Source organism: Heterodontus francisci, chromosome 1 (assembly GCF_036365525.1).
Source record: "Heterodontus francisci isolate sHetFra1 chromosome 1, sHetFra1.hap1, whole genome shotgun sequence".
Classification (NCBI taxonomy): domain Eukaryota; kingdom Metazoa; phylum Chordata; class Chondrichthyes; order Heterodontiformes; family Heterodontidae; genus Heterodontus; species Heterodontus francisci.
In genome coordinates, this window is record NC_090371.1 from 167,257,538 (window position 1) to 167,272,719 (window position 15,182).

The 15,182-nt window shown below is 42.4% G+C and overlaps 1 protein-coding gene across 1 annotated transcript in view; it reads left to right on the plus strand.

The window, feature by feature from the left end:
* wdr1 (WD repeat domain 1) overlaps positions 1-15,182 on the plus strand; it is a 78,176-nt gene that overhangs the window by 41,091 nt on the left and 21,903 nt on the right. Inside the window, exons 6-8 of the mRNA XM_068038069.1 lie at positions 5,505-5,582; positions 7,996-8,076; positions 8,277-8,510. Of these exons, the coding sequence (XP_067894170.1) occupies positions 5,505-5,582; positions 7,996-8,076; positions 8,277-8,510 (393 nt within the window). The remainder of the gene's footprint in view (positions 1-5,504; positions 5,583-7,995; positions 8,077-8,276; positions 8,511-15,182) is intronic.

A 15,182-nucleotide genomic window follows, 5' to 3' on the forward strand; every position in this document is an offset into this window, starting at 1 on the left:
CCCTCAGAATATTCTGTTTCAATGGGACCACCTCTCATTCTTCAGAGATTATAGGCCCAATTTATCCCAGGAACCAATCTAATGAACCTTCACTGTACCACCTCCAATGCATCTATAATCGTTTCTTAAATATGGAGACCCAAATCTGCGCACACTATTCCAGGTGTGGTCTCACCAATGTCCTGTACAATTGCAGCAAGACGTCCTCATTGTTGTACTCCAATCCCTTTACAATAATGGTCATCATGCCATTTGCCTTCCTATTTGCTTGCTGTACCTGCATGCCACCTTTGTGTTCCTTGTATGCCAAAGACTCTCTGAACATCAACATTTTAAAAGGTTCACAACTTTTTGGGGGAATAAAATTCTGCTTTTCTGTTCTTGCTACCAAAGTGAATGCCCTCACTTGCCCACATTATATTCCATTTGTCACCTTGTTGCCCATTCAGTTAACCTGTATATATCTCCTCAGCTTCTGTGTACTTCTCACAGCTTACACTCCCACTTCGCATTGTGTCATCAACAAACTTAGATACATTACTATAAAAGCAAAATACTGCAGATGCTGGAAATCTGAAATAAAAACAAAGTGAACAAAGTGTCGGAAATACTCAACAGGTCAGGCAGCATCTGTGGAGAGAGAAGCAGAGTTAACGTTTCAGGTCTGTGACCTTTCATCCGAACCAGTTCTGATAAAAGGTCATAGACCTGAAATGTTAACTCTGCTTCTCTATCCACAGATGCTGTCAGACCTGCTGAGTATTTCCAGCACTTTGTTTTTATTTAGATACATTACTCTTGGTCTCTTTGTCTCAGTCTTTAATGTAGATTGTAAATAGCTGAGGCCCCAGCACTGATCCTCACGGCACTCCTAGCTACAGCCTGTCAACGTGCAAATGTCCTGTTTATCACTATACTTCCTGTCCGTTCACAGATTGCTTATCCATGCTAATATACTACCCCCAACTCCCTGCGCCTTTATCTTGCTTATTAGCCTTTTGTGTGGTACTTTATTGAGTGTCTTTTGGAAATCCATGTATATGACATCTATTGGTTCCCCCTTATCTACCCTATTAGTTACATCCTCAAAAAAAAACTCTTAGGAAAATTGTGTTTGACAAATTTATTTTCATAAAACCATATTGAATATGACTGATCATATAATGATTTTCTAAGTGCAATGTTAAGATTTCCTTAACAGAGCCCAGCATTTTTCCGACTGTCAGGCGAACTGGTTGGTAGTTCCCTGTTTTCTCTCTCCCTACTTAAATGGCGGTGTTACATTTGCTAGCTTCCAATCTTTTGGAACTATTCTAGAATCTCAGAAATTTTGGAAAATCATTACCAGTGCATCCACTATCTCGACAGTTACCTCTTTTAGAACCCTAGGATGTAGGTCATCAGGTCTTGGGGATATGTTGGCTTTTAGTACCTAAAGTTTCTCCAGTACTTTTTCTTGATATTAGTTACCTTAAGTTCCTTGCTCTTGGTTACCCTGTATTTCTGGTATGTAATTTGTGTCTTCTACTGTGAAGACAAGCACAAAATATTTGTTCAGTGTCTTCGCCTCTTTCTCTAAGGGGCCAATATTTATTTAAGCTGCTCTGCTCCTTTTCATATACTTGTAAAAGCTCTTACAGTCTGTTTATTTTGCTGGCTAGTTTACTCATTGCTTTCCACCCCCCCCCCCACCCCAGTATCAATTTTTTGTTTGTCACCCTTTTCTGGTTTATACAACACCCCCAATCCTCAGGCTTACTATTCTTTTCAACATTATGAGCCTCCTTTTAATCTAATCCTTTCTTTAACTTCCCTAGTAAGCTGAGATGTTTTTTTAATGGAATGTAGTTTTGTTGAACCTTTTGAATTCCTGCTTTAAGGGTTTCCCACAGTTTCTTTACAGCCATAACTTTTAGTTGATTAAACCTTAGCCAGCTCTCCTCTCATAACCTGTGTAACTGATTTTAAGTTCAGAATTCTTGTTTGGAACTGGAGTATGTCGCTTTCAAATTTAACATGGAATTCAATTGTATTATCAGTTTTCCAGCAGATCTATTGCTATGAGATTTCTAATTAAACTTGCCTCATTGCACAATACTAGATTTTAAAATAGCTTCGTCCCTGGTTCGTTTCACAGCGTATTATTCCAGGAAACTGTCACGAAAGTATTCTACAAACTCATCTTCCAGACTACCTTTGCCTATTTGATTGCCTTTGTTAAAGTTCCAATTATTTTTGCTTAATGCTCTGTCCAATAGAATAAAGAGATACATGATTTACATCTAATGGCCATAACAGAGACATGCTTCTAAGGTTAAGAAACTACTGTTAGAGGGCCTATAAACTACTCTTCATTCTTAATCCCCACCCATACTGTTTCTGCTTCCTGATCTTCTGAACCAAGATTCTTTTTTAATACTGTCCTTAAGTCAGTACTAACGGCTACCATTTTTTCCCATTCTGCCTGTCTTTTCGATATTGTTGATATTTATTGGAATATTTATTTCCTAACCTTTGTCACCTTGTAAGCATGTCTCTGTAATGGCCGTTAGATTAAATCATTTATCTCTGTTTATGTCGCTAGTTCATCTATCTCATTTATATAACCCTTTTTTAAACTACCATTCTTTGCATGGACCTTATTCACTGCACTATTGCTGCTAAACTCTATGTCCCACACTGCTTGTCTTTATCCAAATCGCTACACTGTTCTATTGCCTTGACTTTGTCTTTAGATTTCTAAATTTCCCTTTGCTTGTGCCCTCCCCCCACAATCCCTTTTTTTAAAACTTTATCCACAGCCCTAATTATACAATTTGCCAGGGCACTGATCCCAGCCTGGTTTAAGTGGAGCCCATCCAAATGGAACAGCTCCCAATACTGGTGTCAGTGCCCCATGAATTGAAACCTTTACTTCCCACACAACACTTTGAGCCACGATAAATAAAAGCAAAAGACTGCAGATACTGGAAATCTGAAAATACTCAGCAGGTCTGGCAGCATCTGTGGAGAGAGAAGCAAAGTTAATGTTTCAGGTCAGTGACCTTTCATCAGACCTGTTGAGTATTTCTGGCACTTTTTTTTATTACTTTGAACCACGAGTTTAATTCTTTAAACTGCTTGACACTATGCCATTTGGCATATAGCTCAGGTAGCAATCCAAAGATATTGCCTTTTGAGGTCGTGTTTTAATTTGGACCCTAACTCCTCGAACCCACTCAGAATATCATTTCTCTTTAGACCTATGTCATTGGTTCCTATGTGAACCATGACAGCTGGATCCTCCTCCTCCACTCCAAGTTCATCTGCTGTGAGGCAATGTCTTTCGTTCTGGCACCGGGCAGGCAACACAACTTTGGAACTCCCAGTCGCAGCTGCAGAGAATAGTATTTATTCCCCCTGACTATACTGTGCCCCTATCACCACCACAATCCTTTTGACTCTGCCACTTGAATGGCATCCTGCACCATGGTGCTATGGTCAATGTGCCCATCTACCCCACAATCTTTGTTCTCATCCACACAGGTAGCAAGTATCTTGTACTTGTTTGTCAAAGTCAAGGACCGAGGCTCCTCCATTACTGCATGCTGATTCCCCATAGCTGCCTGACACTGTCACATCCTCCTATCCCTGGCCATTGACCAACTCTAAAGTTCTACTTAACCTAAGGGGTGTGACTGCCTCCTGGAACAAAGTATCCCTAATGCTCCACAATGTCTGTAGCTCTGATTCCACTTCAGCAACTCTGAGCTGAAGTTGCTTGAGCTGCAGAGAATTAGGACAGATATGGTTGTCTGGGATTGCGCTGCTTTCCACAAACTCCCACATACTGTAGTTACAGCGCACCACCTGCCCTGCCATCTCTGTCTAAACCTTATTTATCTGTTTAGTTATCTTGTTACTAATTTATTAAAGTAATGTAACAGCGCATGGGAAAGGCGTCCGCTGCTATGTCCAGACTGGCTAAGAGAGTGTGGGAAAATGGCGCACTGACATGGAACACAAAAGTCCGAGTGTATCAAGCCTGTGTCCTCAGTACCTTGCTCTACGGCAGCAAGGCCTGGACAACATATGTCAGCCAAGAACGACCTCTCAATTCATTCCATCTTCACTGCCTGTGAAGAATCCTTAGCATCAGGTGGCAGGACCATATCTCCAACGCAGAAGTCCTCGAGGCGGCCAACTTCCCCAGCATTTACACCCTACTGAGCCAGCGGCGCTTGAGATGGCTTGGCCATATGAGCGCATGGAAGATGGCAGGATCCCAAGGACACATTGTACAGCGAGCTTGTCACTGGTATCAGACCCACCGGCCGTCCACGTCTCCGCTTTAAAGACGTCTGCAAACGCGATATGAAGTCCTGTGACATTGATCACAAGTCGTGGGAGTCAGTTGCCAGTGCTCGCCAGAGTTGGCGGACAGCCATAGAGGCGGGGCTAAAGAGTGGCGAGTCGAAGAGACTTAGCTGTTGGCAGGAAAAAAGACAGAAGCGCAAGGAGAGAGCCAACTGTGTAACAGCCCCGACAACCAATTTTATCTGCAGCGCCTGTGGAAGAGTCTGTCACTCTAGAAATGGCCTTTATAGTCACTCCAGGTGCTGCTTCACAAACCACTGACCACCTCCAGGTGCTTACCCATTGTCTCTCGAGACAAGGAGGCCAAAGAGAAGAGAGAATGTAATAGCAAGTTACAGTCTCCTAGCCTGGAGACAGCAGCTACCAGTGCTCTTCTGTCCAGCCCCCCACCTTACAACCTCAGTAAACTTGAGCTCCTCCAAAACTCTGCCTGTATCCTAACTTGTACCAAATCCCATTCACTCATTAGCCCTGTGCTTTCTGACCTACATTAGCTCCCAGTTGGATTGGGAGGAGGGTCTTTGTGATAGAATTATTCAGGTTACCTTTTTTGTGAAGGGGGCATACCTGAGCAATTTTTCATTATTGGGTAGATGCCAGTGTAATAGCTGTATAAGAACAGTCTTATTCAATGTTTGGCTCCCTCTGTGCTGATTTTCGGTGTTCAACTTTTTAATGTCATTTTAATGTCACTGACAGCTATGATGGGAGCCTCAGGAGAGGGCCGAATAGAATCATCAACTCAGCACTGTTAACTGAAGACATTTGCAAACACTTCAGCCTTGTCTCTTGTAATAGTGATTTTTAGCCCCACCGTATGTTACTTGGCATATGAATAGGGTTGTCTCTATACAAAATATTTTTGCCAAAGGTTTTCTTGCAATTCATTTGTTTCAGGACATCATAGTGTTGGACTCTCTTCATATTTCATAATGTTCAAGGCATTTAATGACCAGGGGAAATCTAGAATTATTTACAATGCATTTTACTGTCTGTTTTGTGAAGGATACAACTTGTTATGGCATATGCAATTTTATTTATGGTCTTTATGCTACTTTAAAACTTAAGGAACTTATTTTTCTAGTTTAGATTTTATCTTCAACTTATGAAATATATTTTCTAGACTGACTTCTCTGATTCTCCCATAGAACCATTCAAGGTTTGTTAACTGTGTGAGATATTCTTCTAATGGGACCAGGTTTGCTTCAGCTGGTGCAGATGGGAAGGTAAGAATAAATGTAAATTGTTGTGGAGTATCTCATTTCTGAATTTGCATGTGCTCACTACTTACATTGCTTCAGGGTGAAAATTCCAGTGCTATGAACTTGATCTGATTACATGTTGAAACAATTTGAGCTTAGTGAATCTGCATGCTGGCAGAAGAACGAAGTTTATTCTCTGTATTACTGATGGCCATTTTTTTAAAATTCCAATAGTGGTCCTGTATGTACCTTTTTGAAGGTGCAGTGTTTAACTTATTCGTAGCCACTGTTTGTTTCAATTGCAATTTCAAAAAGAAAGCAAGCTGCTGATCTTATTACACTAGTGAGATCTGTTTCTTTACTTTGAATGAAATCTGGAAGATGGCTACTATGAATGTTAATTATTTATCCCAGTTCACCACTTCAGAGAAGTGGCTTTTCATTCCTCTGTACAGTGTGAACTACTTAGAAGGCAAAAAAACATATTCAGATATGCAGGTGGCCACACTTAACCCATATCTTGAAACAAATTTGTACTTACAAAGAGGATATTTAAGTGCTCTGAATTAAGTATAATATAGTATCTGTGCAAGTATCGCCATGCAAATGCAAATACAATGAAAGACATTTTAAAATGTAGTCATTATTCAGTGCACCATTTCATTAACATGTTTATATTCTGTTTGCCAATATTGCACCTCTGTAGCTGGCTCTTGGTGGCGAGTGACTTTTCTTGCTTGTCTTATTAATATATTAATGTGTTAACATCTAATTGAAAATATTTTCATAATGTTATACCTTTTGAAAATGCCACTGCGTGCTTCAAACACAAACCCTGCAAATTTTAGCAGTATATTGTATTTTGTCAAACCACAATCATCGATCCTGATTGACAGCAAAAAATTTGACTTTACTATAAAGCAGGAAGGAACTGACAAACAAATACAGGAATATTATACAAGAATTTAGGCTTAAATTTAATACATTCCAAATCTGTAAAATTATTTTAAGCAACAACTAGCATTTGCATAGTACCTCTCGCATCCTCTGGACATGCAGAAAGTTTTCCATAGCCCATTAGTTAGCAGTAAAATGGGTGCAGTATAAGGGCTGGCTCAGGTCTGCAAATGAAACCTGACCCGAGCCCGACAGAACCATATCCTACCCGAACCCAACCTGGCCTGAGTCCTTTCATTTTTTCCCAACCCGACCCAACCATCAGTTAACCTAGCTTCCATTTTTCACTTTGTTGCTTATCTACACAAGCTTAAAATAACTGTAACTAAACAACCTTTCAAGTCCAAAAAGTACATTAACATTGGAGCCACGTACCAGAGCTGGTGATAGTATTTCTGACCCGAGCCCGAATGCCGGACCCAGAAGAGCGACCCGACCCGAACCCGACACACATCGTCGGGTTTGGGTCAGGTAGCCATGCTGTAGTGCAGTATATGTCAATTTTTGGGCTGAAGGTCCTGCATCATATCTGCATGACTGCCACAATAATGTTCCTCATACTTTTTTTAAAATATGCCTGGCAGCTGCCTGGAATTAGCATTAAATCAATTTAAATATACAAAGAAGGACCCTGCATCTGGTTCGGGACACTTTTGCAACGTGTGTGGAAGAACTATGCCATGTAACTGTGACTGACTTTTCTGGTTGAAGGGACAGTTGGAGGCCACTGAATAATTAGTAGGAAAGTAGTGCTTTCAAAAGCTACTTAATGTTTTAATATATCTTTAAAGCCATCTTTGAAACTATTTTTGAACAAATATTTAAATCAAATTTGTACTAACGGGCTTCAGTTTTCAACAAAGATTATGTTACAAAGGACACTTCAATTATAACTTTAGAAGGATTTTCTGTTTTTAATGCCAAACACTGACACATACTGCTAATATGTAATGCCAATTTTTTTTGTTGCATCAGCCTAATATCAATCTTTCATGTATAGGTGATTTATTTTAAATAGAGGGGGGAATTTAGATGTGTTTTCTTAAGTTCTGCATGTTTCTTAGATTGTCGTACTTATTATTCACTTCACACATGTCTTATTTAGCTATCTCCATATACAAATGCAGTTTGGAGATTATTGCGTTCAAACATATGAATTAGGAGCAGGAGTAGGCCACTTGGCCCTTCGAGCTTGCTCCGCCATTCAATAAGTTCATGGGTGAACTGATTACTCCATATTTCCACCTACCCCCGATAACCCTCCACCCCCTTGCTTAGCAAGAATCAATCTACCTCTGCCTGAAAAATGTTCAAAGACTCTGCTTCCACTGCCTTTTGAGGAAGCGAATTCCAAAGACTCACGACCCTCAGAGAAAAAAAATTCTCCATCTCTTGCAAAAATGTAATACTTGATCTAAGTTTTTCTTTGCTTAATTCTGTATTTCATTTTGTGTACTAATTGTGTATGTTTTCAAACTAGATTTTTATCTATGATGGGATGGATGGAAATCTGTTATGTGCTCTTGGAGGTGATGAGGCCCACAAGGGAGGTGTATATGCTGTAAGTTTGTTTTAAGGCCCTCAGTCACCGTACTAAGCGTTGCTTACTGCATTAGACTTAATGTTGATCTTAATTGAACATGCAACTATTCACATTAGCCGCAACCTCTTGTAACTATTTTAAGCTTCCAGACAATTAGCCTCATTATTGGTTGAAGCACTATCCATTTAAACTTTTGTAATATCATTTGCCTCCAACAGATTAGTTGGAATCCTGATGGTACACGCCTACTTTCTGCTTCTGGCGATAAGACTGTTAAACTATGGGATGTTGAAGCCAACTCTGCAGTGACAACATTTAACATGGGGTCTGATGTACTGGACCAACAATTGGGCTGCTTGTGGCAACAGAATTATCTGCTGAGCGTTTCACTTTCTGGTTATATTAACTATCTGGATGAAACAAATCCCAGCAAGCCCCTCCGTGTTCTCAAGGTATTGAACTTGCTATTTATGTGTTGGATCTAAGCACTGATATCTTAAAGTGTGGAGAGTATGCTTTTATGGTGGCATGTCTTAGTTCACAGGAGCTCAATTGTTTTTATTGTGATCCTTAATTCTGGCCAGTGACATGTTCAAGAACCATTCATAAATCCATCAAGAAGCAGCTTTAAAAAAATTGTGTATAGACCTATTGCAAAAAAAAAGCTGTTCTGCTTAAAGTGGTAAGTATTTATATTTGGTACCAAAATTAGAATAATTCAGTTTTTTTTCCTTAAATATTTACCATTTTTATGCTCGAGTTTTGCTTTGTTTTGGATTGAAATTTCATACTTTTCAAACCCTCTCCTAAACTGGGTGGAAAGGAAGTAATTTTAATGTGGGCCTTGATATTGCTTGGGAACACTTTAAACAGGTACACTTTTCGAAAATATACTTCTGCCATTACGGTTACCTTTGTCTTTCTCCATTTACCCCCTCCGCCCCCCACAGCCAAAGTTAAAAGCTGCTACATGCTAACTGAAATGTCACTGCCAGTTTACCTTCATGTACAAAATCCAGTTTTTAACTCTGGTACACAATAGTACATTAAAAATACAAGTGCTACAAGCAGGCAAGGAAAAGACATTACAGCAGTGGAACATTAGGTGCAACATATTCCACAGTATGTTGCAAGTCTTGGTACACTTAACTCTCCTAGGAACAGTTCAAGCTTCAGAAGAAATCACAGAACTGAGAGCTCATTTGTTTCATTGGCCTTCCACAAACCACCTCTCTCCTGCCCTGAGGAAAAGTTATGTTCGAGCATATTGATTTCCCCAAAGGTAATCAAACAAAATCCCACAGTATTTCTATTAGTTTCTACATTTGCTCTAGTCAGCCTTGGCTAGTTTTTCACAGATAGCACCTTTTGCCTGCTTAGAATGGCAACCAAATATTGCAGACTGTTTGATATTTTCAGTTAGACTTATCCATATGATTGCCAATCCTATTTTGCCCAGTTATTTATCCAGCTTTGGAAAAGAACTAGCATAATCTAGTCAAGGTTTTTTGGCAAACCTCCCAAACCTGTGAACTCCATCACCTAATACGAGGCCAGCAGTTTCCAGTGCTCCCTAATTGCTTTTTGGCTTAAAAGGATGCTGAGCTGCATGGAATTCTGGGACCCATGCTGTGAAAGCTGATTGTGGAGACATGACTCTGAGACGATCTTTATCATACCATCATGGGTTAAGAGGGTTTTTTTTTATTATTCGTTCATGGGATGTGGGCGTCACTGGCTAGGAAAGCATTTATTGCCCATCAGAAGGTGATGGTGAGCCACTGCCTTGAACCGCTGGGTAGGTACACCCACAAGGAGTTCCAGAATTTTGACCCAACAACAGTGAAGGAGCGGCGATATCGTTCCAAGTCAGAATGGTGCGTGGCTTGGAGGGGAACTTGCAGGTGGTGGTGGTCCCATGCATCTGCTGCCCTTGTCTGATAGAGATTTTTGGAAGGAAAAATGGAAACCATTCTAAAAACTAGTATTTAACTGTTTGTTCCTGTTTGTTCAAGCTTGTGTTTTGCCTATGCAGTATATTCATCCTGTCCTAAACCACTGTCTCATGCGTATTTGTTTTGTGTACAATACTGTGGATTAGTTTAGTTTTTTTAAAAAGTGCAAAAAATCAGACTATCCAGTTGAATGGCTGACATCTTGCATATAGTTTTCATTCATTAAACACAGATTTTAATACACTAACTTTAAAAGGATGGCAGCTGAGTTCAAGGATTGCCTGCAATTCAGATATTTAGAATGGAGGCTAGAGCTGAAATAGACTGTGCTAGGAATGGATCAGGCAGCAGTGGGGTTCAGGAGAGGGTTGCAGCTGGGGCTGTATAAAGTAACTGTTTGTGTTCCAGTGGTTTACATGCTCACCCCTTGTTTTATATATCCGATAAAAATGTACAAAATTCAAATCTAAAATGTCTACTCTAATTGCAGCCACATAGAAATTATTGCATGATACTAACTTTTTTGTATTTGATTGCATGTAGGTATAAGTCAAGATGGTCTCAATTTGCTGAGAAATTTTATATATTATAACTCATTATGTTCTGTAAAATCATTTTTACTTCAGATTAACTTTGAGCATGTCCTCTTGGGTTCTTGTTACTATTTATATAGAGATGAATGTGACCAGAATTCTCTTGAGCTATAAAAATTAAAGATTTGTCCTTCAACAGAGGGCATTGTAGTGTAAATGCTATCATTTGTGTTCTGGTGATGTGGCTTGTTAGCACTGTTGTCTTGTATATGTTCAGAAACTTAGTGGCACAATTCTGTCTGGATATTATGAAAGTTGGTGTTCTTTCGATATATTGCATGCATTGTAATTGGTGACACTTGTCATTGAAGAATTTTTACTAATCGAACTCAGGAAGTGTTATTTCATTGTAGCTGCCCTCCAAAGGCCATTCATCTTGCAAGAAAATCGATAGTTTGCAAAGGGAAGGCTTATATTGTCTGCAGGTTTAGATACTCTTAGTTCCTGGCATAGAGAATAATCTGAAATGTTCCAGTACTGGGTCCGATAAGTTTAGCCTTACAGCAAACATTTGGGGCTAGATTTTCAGCTGCCCATGGGGACAAGTTTTGGTGCGGGTGCACTTTGAAAATAGAGCTTCCGAATGGCGTCAGTCTTCCTATGCTTCGAATGTGCTGCAGTTTTCAAAGTAAGGGTAGTGGTGGGGTGTGGGGAGCTGGAAACCTGCTTGCCTGCAATAACTGTCCATTAAGCATGTTGAAGAGCTTGTTAACAGGCTGGAGAGGGACAGAAGGAAATTTTCAAAGTGATGTACAGGAAGTGTGAACGGTCTGGGGCACGTGCGTGCACAGCTGTCAGGGACACTACATGGAGCCATAATGTGATGATGCTGCTGAATTAAAATGTTGAGAAAAAAAAAGGGTTATTCAAACTGAGGTGCTCAGGCAGTGGGCACAAAGTTGCCATCACTTGAGCACATGGGGTCAAGTACCTCCTGAATAACCCTTGGCCACTTGTATGTACCGTGGGGCTGCTGGCCCTCTGCTCTCCTGCCTGCTCCAATCTGCACGGCAACAGTAAGCCCAGCCTTTGAGTATTGCATTCCAGAGCCGGTTTCCGCCTCCAGGCAGCACCGAGTGCCATTAATCGGGTGCTGAGTTTGCCGTTGGTTCAATTAGGGGCTTTACATATTAAAATGGCATTGCGTGAGCAGCACAAGGTTGGGACCTGGAAATGACCTAGGCATTGAGTTCCCAACCCTGGAATGAAAATCCAGTCCCTGTTTGCCATGAATCACTGATTTCATGTTTAAACTGGGCTCTGGTAATGTAATCCTGAGAGGAATACTTAATTATGTAACCTCTTGGACCCCAGTAAGGATTACGTGAATAGCTTATTTCCAAAAACCTGAGTTTTCGTGTAATTCTAAGCTCCAGAGTGAACTACATTTCTTAGATGGGTACCAGTAAAGCTGTGTTGGACTGTAAATATCTCTTTGAATCTCCCTGAAGCAGATTCAGAAGAGAAAGACCAAGGGAAAGATATTGAGCACCGTCACATCTGTAAAATGCTAAGTTGTCATAACCTGCCAATATCAATCCTGGGTTTTCCTAGTGTGGATGCTAGCCATAAGAGCATTTATCCTTTTGGTGCTGTACTGGTCCCACCCTTTTGAGAGAGATGGGGTAAGGTAAAACTATTCATCTCTTGACATGCATATTAAACTGAGATGTCTGTACTCCTTTGTAATTCTTTGTTCATAAACTCTTGTACAGTATTTGTTTCAAAAGCAAATTAGTGAATTCTGGAAATGCTCAGCAGGTCTGGCAGCATCTGAGGAGAGAGAAACAGTGAATGTTTCAGGTCAATCTTTCATCAGAAAAGAAATTAAAAGTTTTATTCTGGGGTTGATGCAAATGGAATTGTTGATGGGACTTTCTGAACTATTGCTTGTGGAGGAAGGTCCAGGTCTAAATTCACAGGCTGCAACTGTGTTTTCAAGCAATATCATAAGTGGGAAAGCTGTACTCTAGAAATGCTTGAGACAGCAAGATGGCTTAATGCAAGTATCAGACCTAAAGGGATTCCCATATCTCTTGTAAAATGTACTCCAGCTCCAAGCCCTTTGTAATAACTACAATATGGGTTCTCTACCATCTTGTAAGACTCATCAACTGTTCCAGTACACTTCATTGAACATACCAAGACTATCCCGTAACATTTAAGATTATAGTCAGCTTTTTCTTTAGTAAACTCATTAGTGCAAATTAAAGGTTATGCCCTGAGCAACAATAGAACCAATATAATTTTGAAGAGAAATTCCTGGTTTGAGCCACAAAAGAGCCTACTTCAAATGAAAGATTGGAATAGGTAACTTGCTTTAGTGGCTTGCCCCCACTTTTTAAAAAAGAAAAGTGGTTTTAAATGTACCTAAATCTTTTTCTAGGCTTTTTATGCTAATTGCTGAAGCTGTCACAATGCCTATGCTTGGTCAGAGATGCTGTTCTCAGCATAATTGAAATAATAATTATTGGGATCCAAGAAGGCAATCTTTGATTCAGGTACTCAGCATCAACCATTTAACCTTTAAGGATCATTGCTCCATTATCAGTAATGGGAGGGTGATTGCTTATAATTAACTGACCAGAGGGTATGCATTATTCTTAAGAAAATCCACCAAATTTTTTTTTAATGAGTAACAATATGCCCCCTGCACAATTCTGTTGCCGTTGCACACATTTCAACCTTCCAAAAGGCTGTTTATCTTGTCCAAACTGTAAATTCTAAAAATCTTCTTGACTGAGATCAAACCTAACATTTTGGATAATTCTGCAGTGGAGGAATATTTACCCAGTGGTTTTAATGCTCCAGCTGTAATTGCTAATTCATGTTCCCTTGCATCCCCTCTCCAAAAAAAATCACTCTGCATTTGTTGAAAAGGAAAGCAGGCAAAAAAATCTATTCATGTGTTATCCTCTGTTTTCTCCATTCTGCTCTTGAGGTTATTGCTGAGCTATGGGCTCCATGGCTCCTTGCCCCCCCCCCCCCACCGCTCTTCTCTCACCTCCCCCCCCACCTTCTCTCATCATCCCCCCACCCCACTTCTCGTCTCTCTCCCCCCCCCCACCTTCTCTCTCTCTCTCCTCTCCCCCCACCTTTCTCTCTCTCTCTCCCCCCCCCACTCTCTCACTCCTCTCTCCCCCCCCCCACCTTCTCTCTCTCACTCCCCCTCCCACCTCTCTCTCTCTCTCCCCCCCCCACCTACCACTCTCTCTCTCCCCCACCTTCTCTCTCTCTCCCCCCCCCACCTTCTCTCTCTCTCTCCCCCCCCCACCTTCTCTCTCTCTCCTCCCCCCCCCCCACCTTCTCTCTCTCTCCCCCCCCCCTCTCTCTCTTCTCCCATCTCTCTCTCTCTCCCACCCACCTTCTCTCTCTCTCTCCCCCCCCCCACACCTTCTCTCTCTCTCTCTCCCCCCCCCACCTTCCTCTCTCTCTCTCCCACCCCACCCCTTCTCTCTCTCTCTCTCCCACCCCCCCCCACCTTCTCTCTCTCTCTCTCACCCTCCCACCCCCCCACCTTCTCTCTCTCTCTCCCACCCCCCCCACCTTCTCTCTCTCTCTCCCACCCCCCCCCACCTTCTCTCTCTCTCTCCCACCCCCCCCACCTTCTCTCTCTCTCTCTCCACCCCCCCCACCTTCTCTCTCTCTCTCCCACCCCCCCACCTTCTCTCTCTCTCTCTCCACCCCCCCACCTTCTCTCTCTCTCTCTCCCACCCCCCCCCCACCTTCTCTCTCTCTCTCTCCCATCCCCCCACCTTCTCTCTCTCTCTCATCCCATCCCCCCCACCTTCTCTCTCTCTCTCTCCCATCCCCCCCCACCTTCTCTGTCTCTCTCTCCCATACCCCCCCCACCTTCTCTCTCTCTCTCTCACCACCCCCCCCCCACCTTCTCTCTCTCTCTCTCCCACCCCCCCCCCCACCTCTCTCTCTCTCTCTCTCCCACCCCCCCCCCACCTTCTCTCTCTCTCTCTCCCACCCCCCCCACCTTCTCTCTCTCTCTCTCCCACCCCCCCCCCACCTTCTCTCTCTCTCTCTCCCACCCCCCCCCACCTTCTCTCTCTCTCTCTCCCACCCCCCCCACCTTCTCTCTCTCTCTCTCCCACCTCCTCCCCACCTTCTCTCTCTCTCTCTCCTCACCCCCCCCACCTTCTCTCTCTCTCTCCCACCCCCCCCCCCACTCTTCTCTCTCTCTCTCCCACCCCCCCCCCACCTTCTCTCTCTCTCTCCCACCCCCCCCCCCCCCTCCTCTCTCTCCACCCCCCCCACCTTCTCTCTCTCTCTCCCACCCCCCCCCACCTTCTCTCTCTCTCTTCCATCCCCACCCCACCTTCTCTCTCTCTCTCCACCCCCTCCACCCTTCTCTCTCTCTCTCTCCACCCCCCCCACCTTCTCTTCTCTCTCCTCCCCCTCCTCCTCTCTCTCTCTCTCTCTCTCTCACTCTCTCTCCTCCTCTCTCTCTCTTCTCTCTCTCTCTCTCTCTCTCTCTTCTCTCTTTCTCTCTCTTTCCTCTCTTTCTCTTCTCTCTCTTCTCTCTCATCTTTCTCTCTCTTTCTCTTCTCTTTCTCTCTCTTTCTCA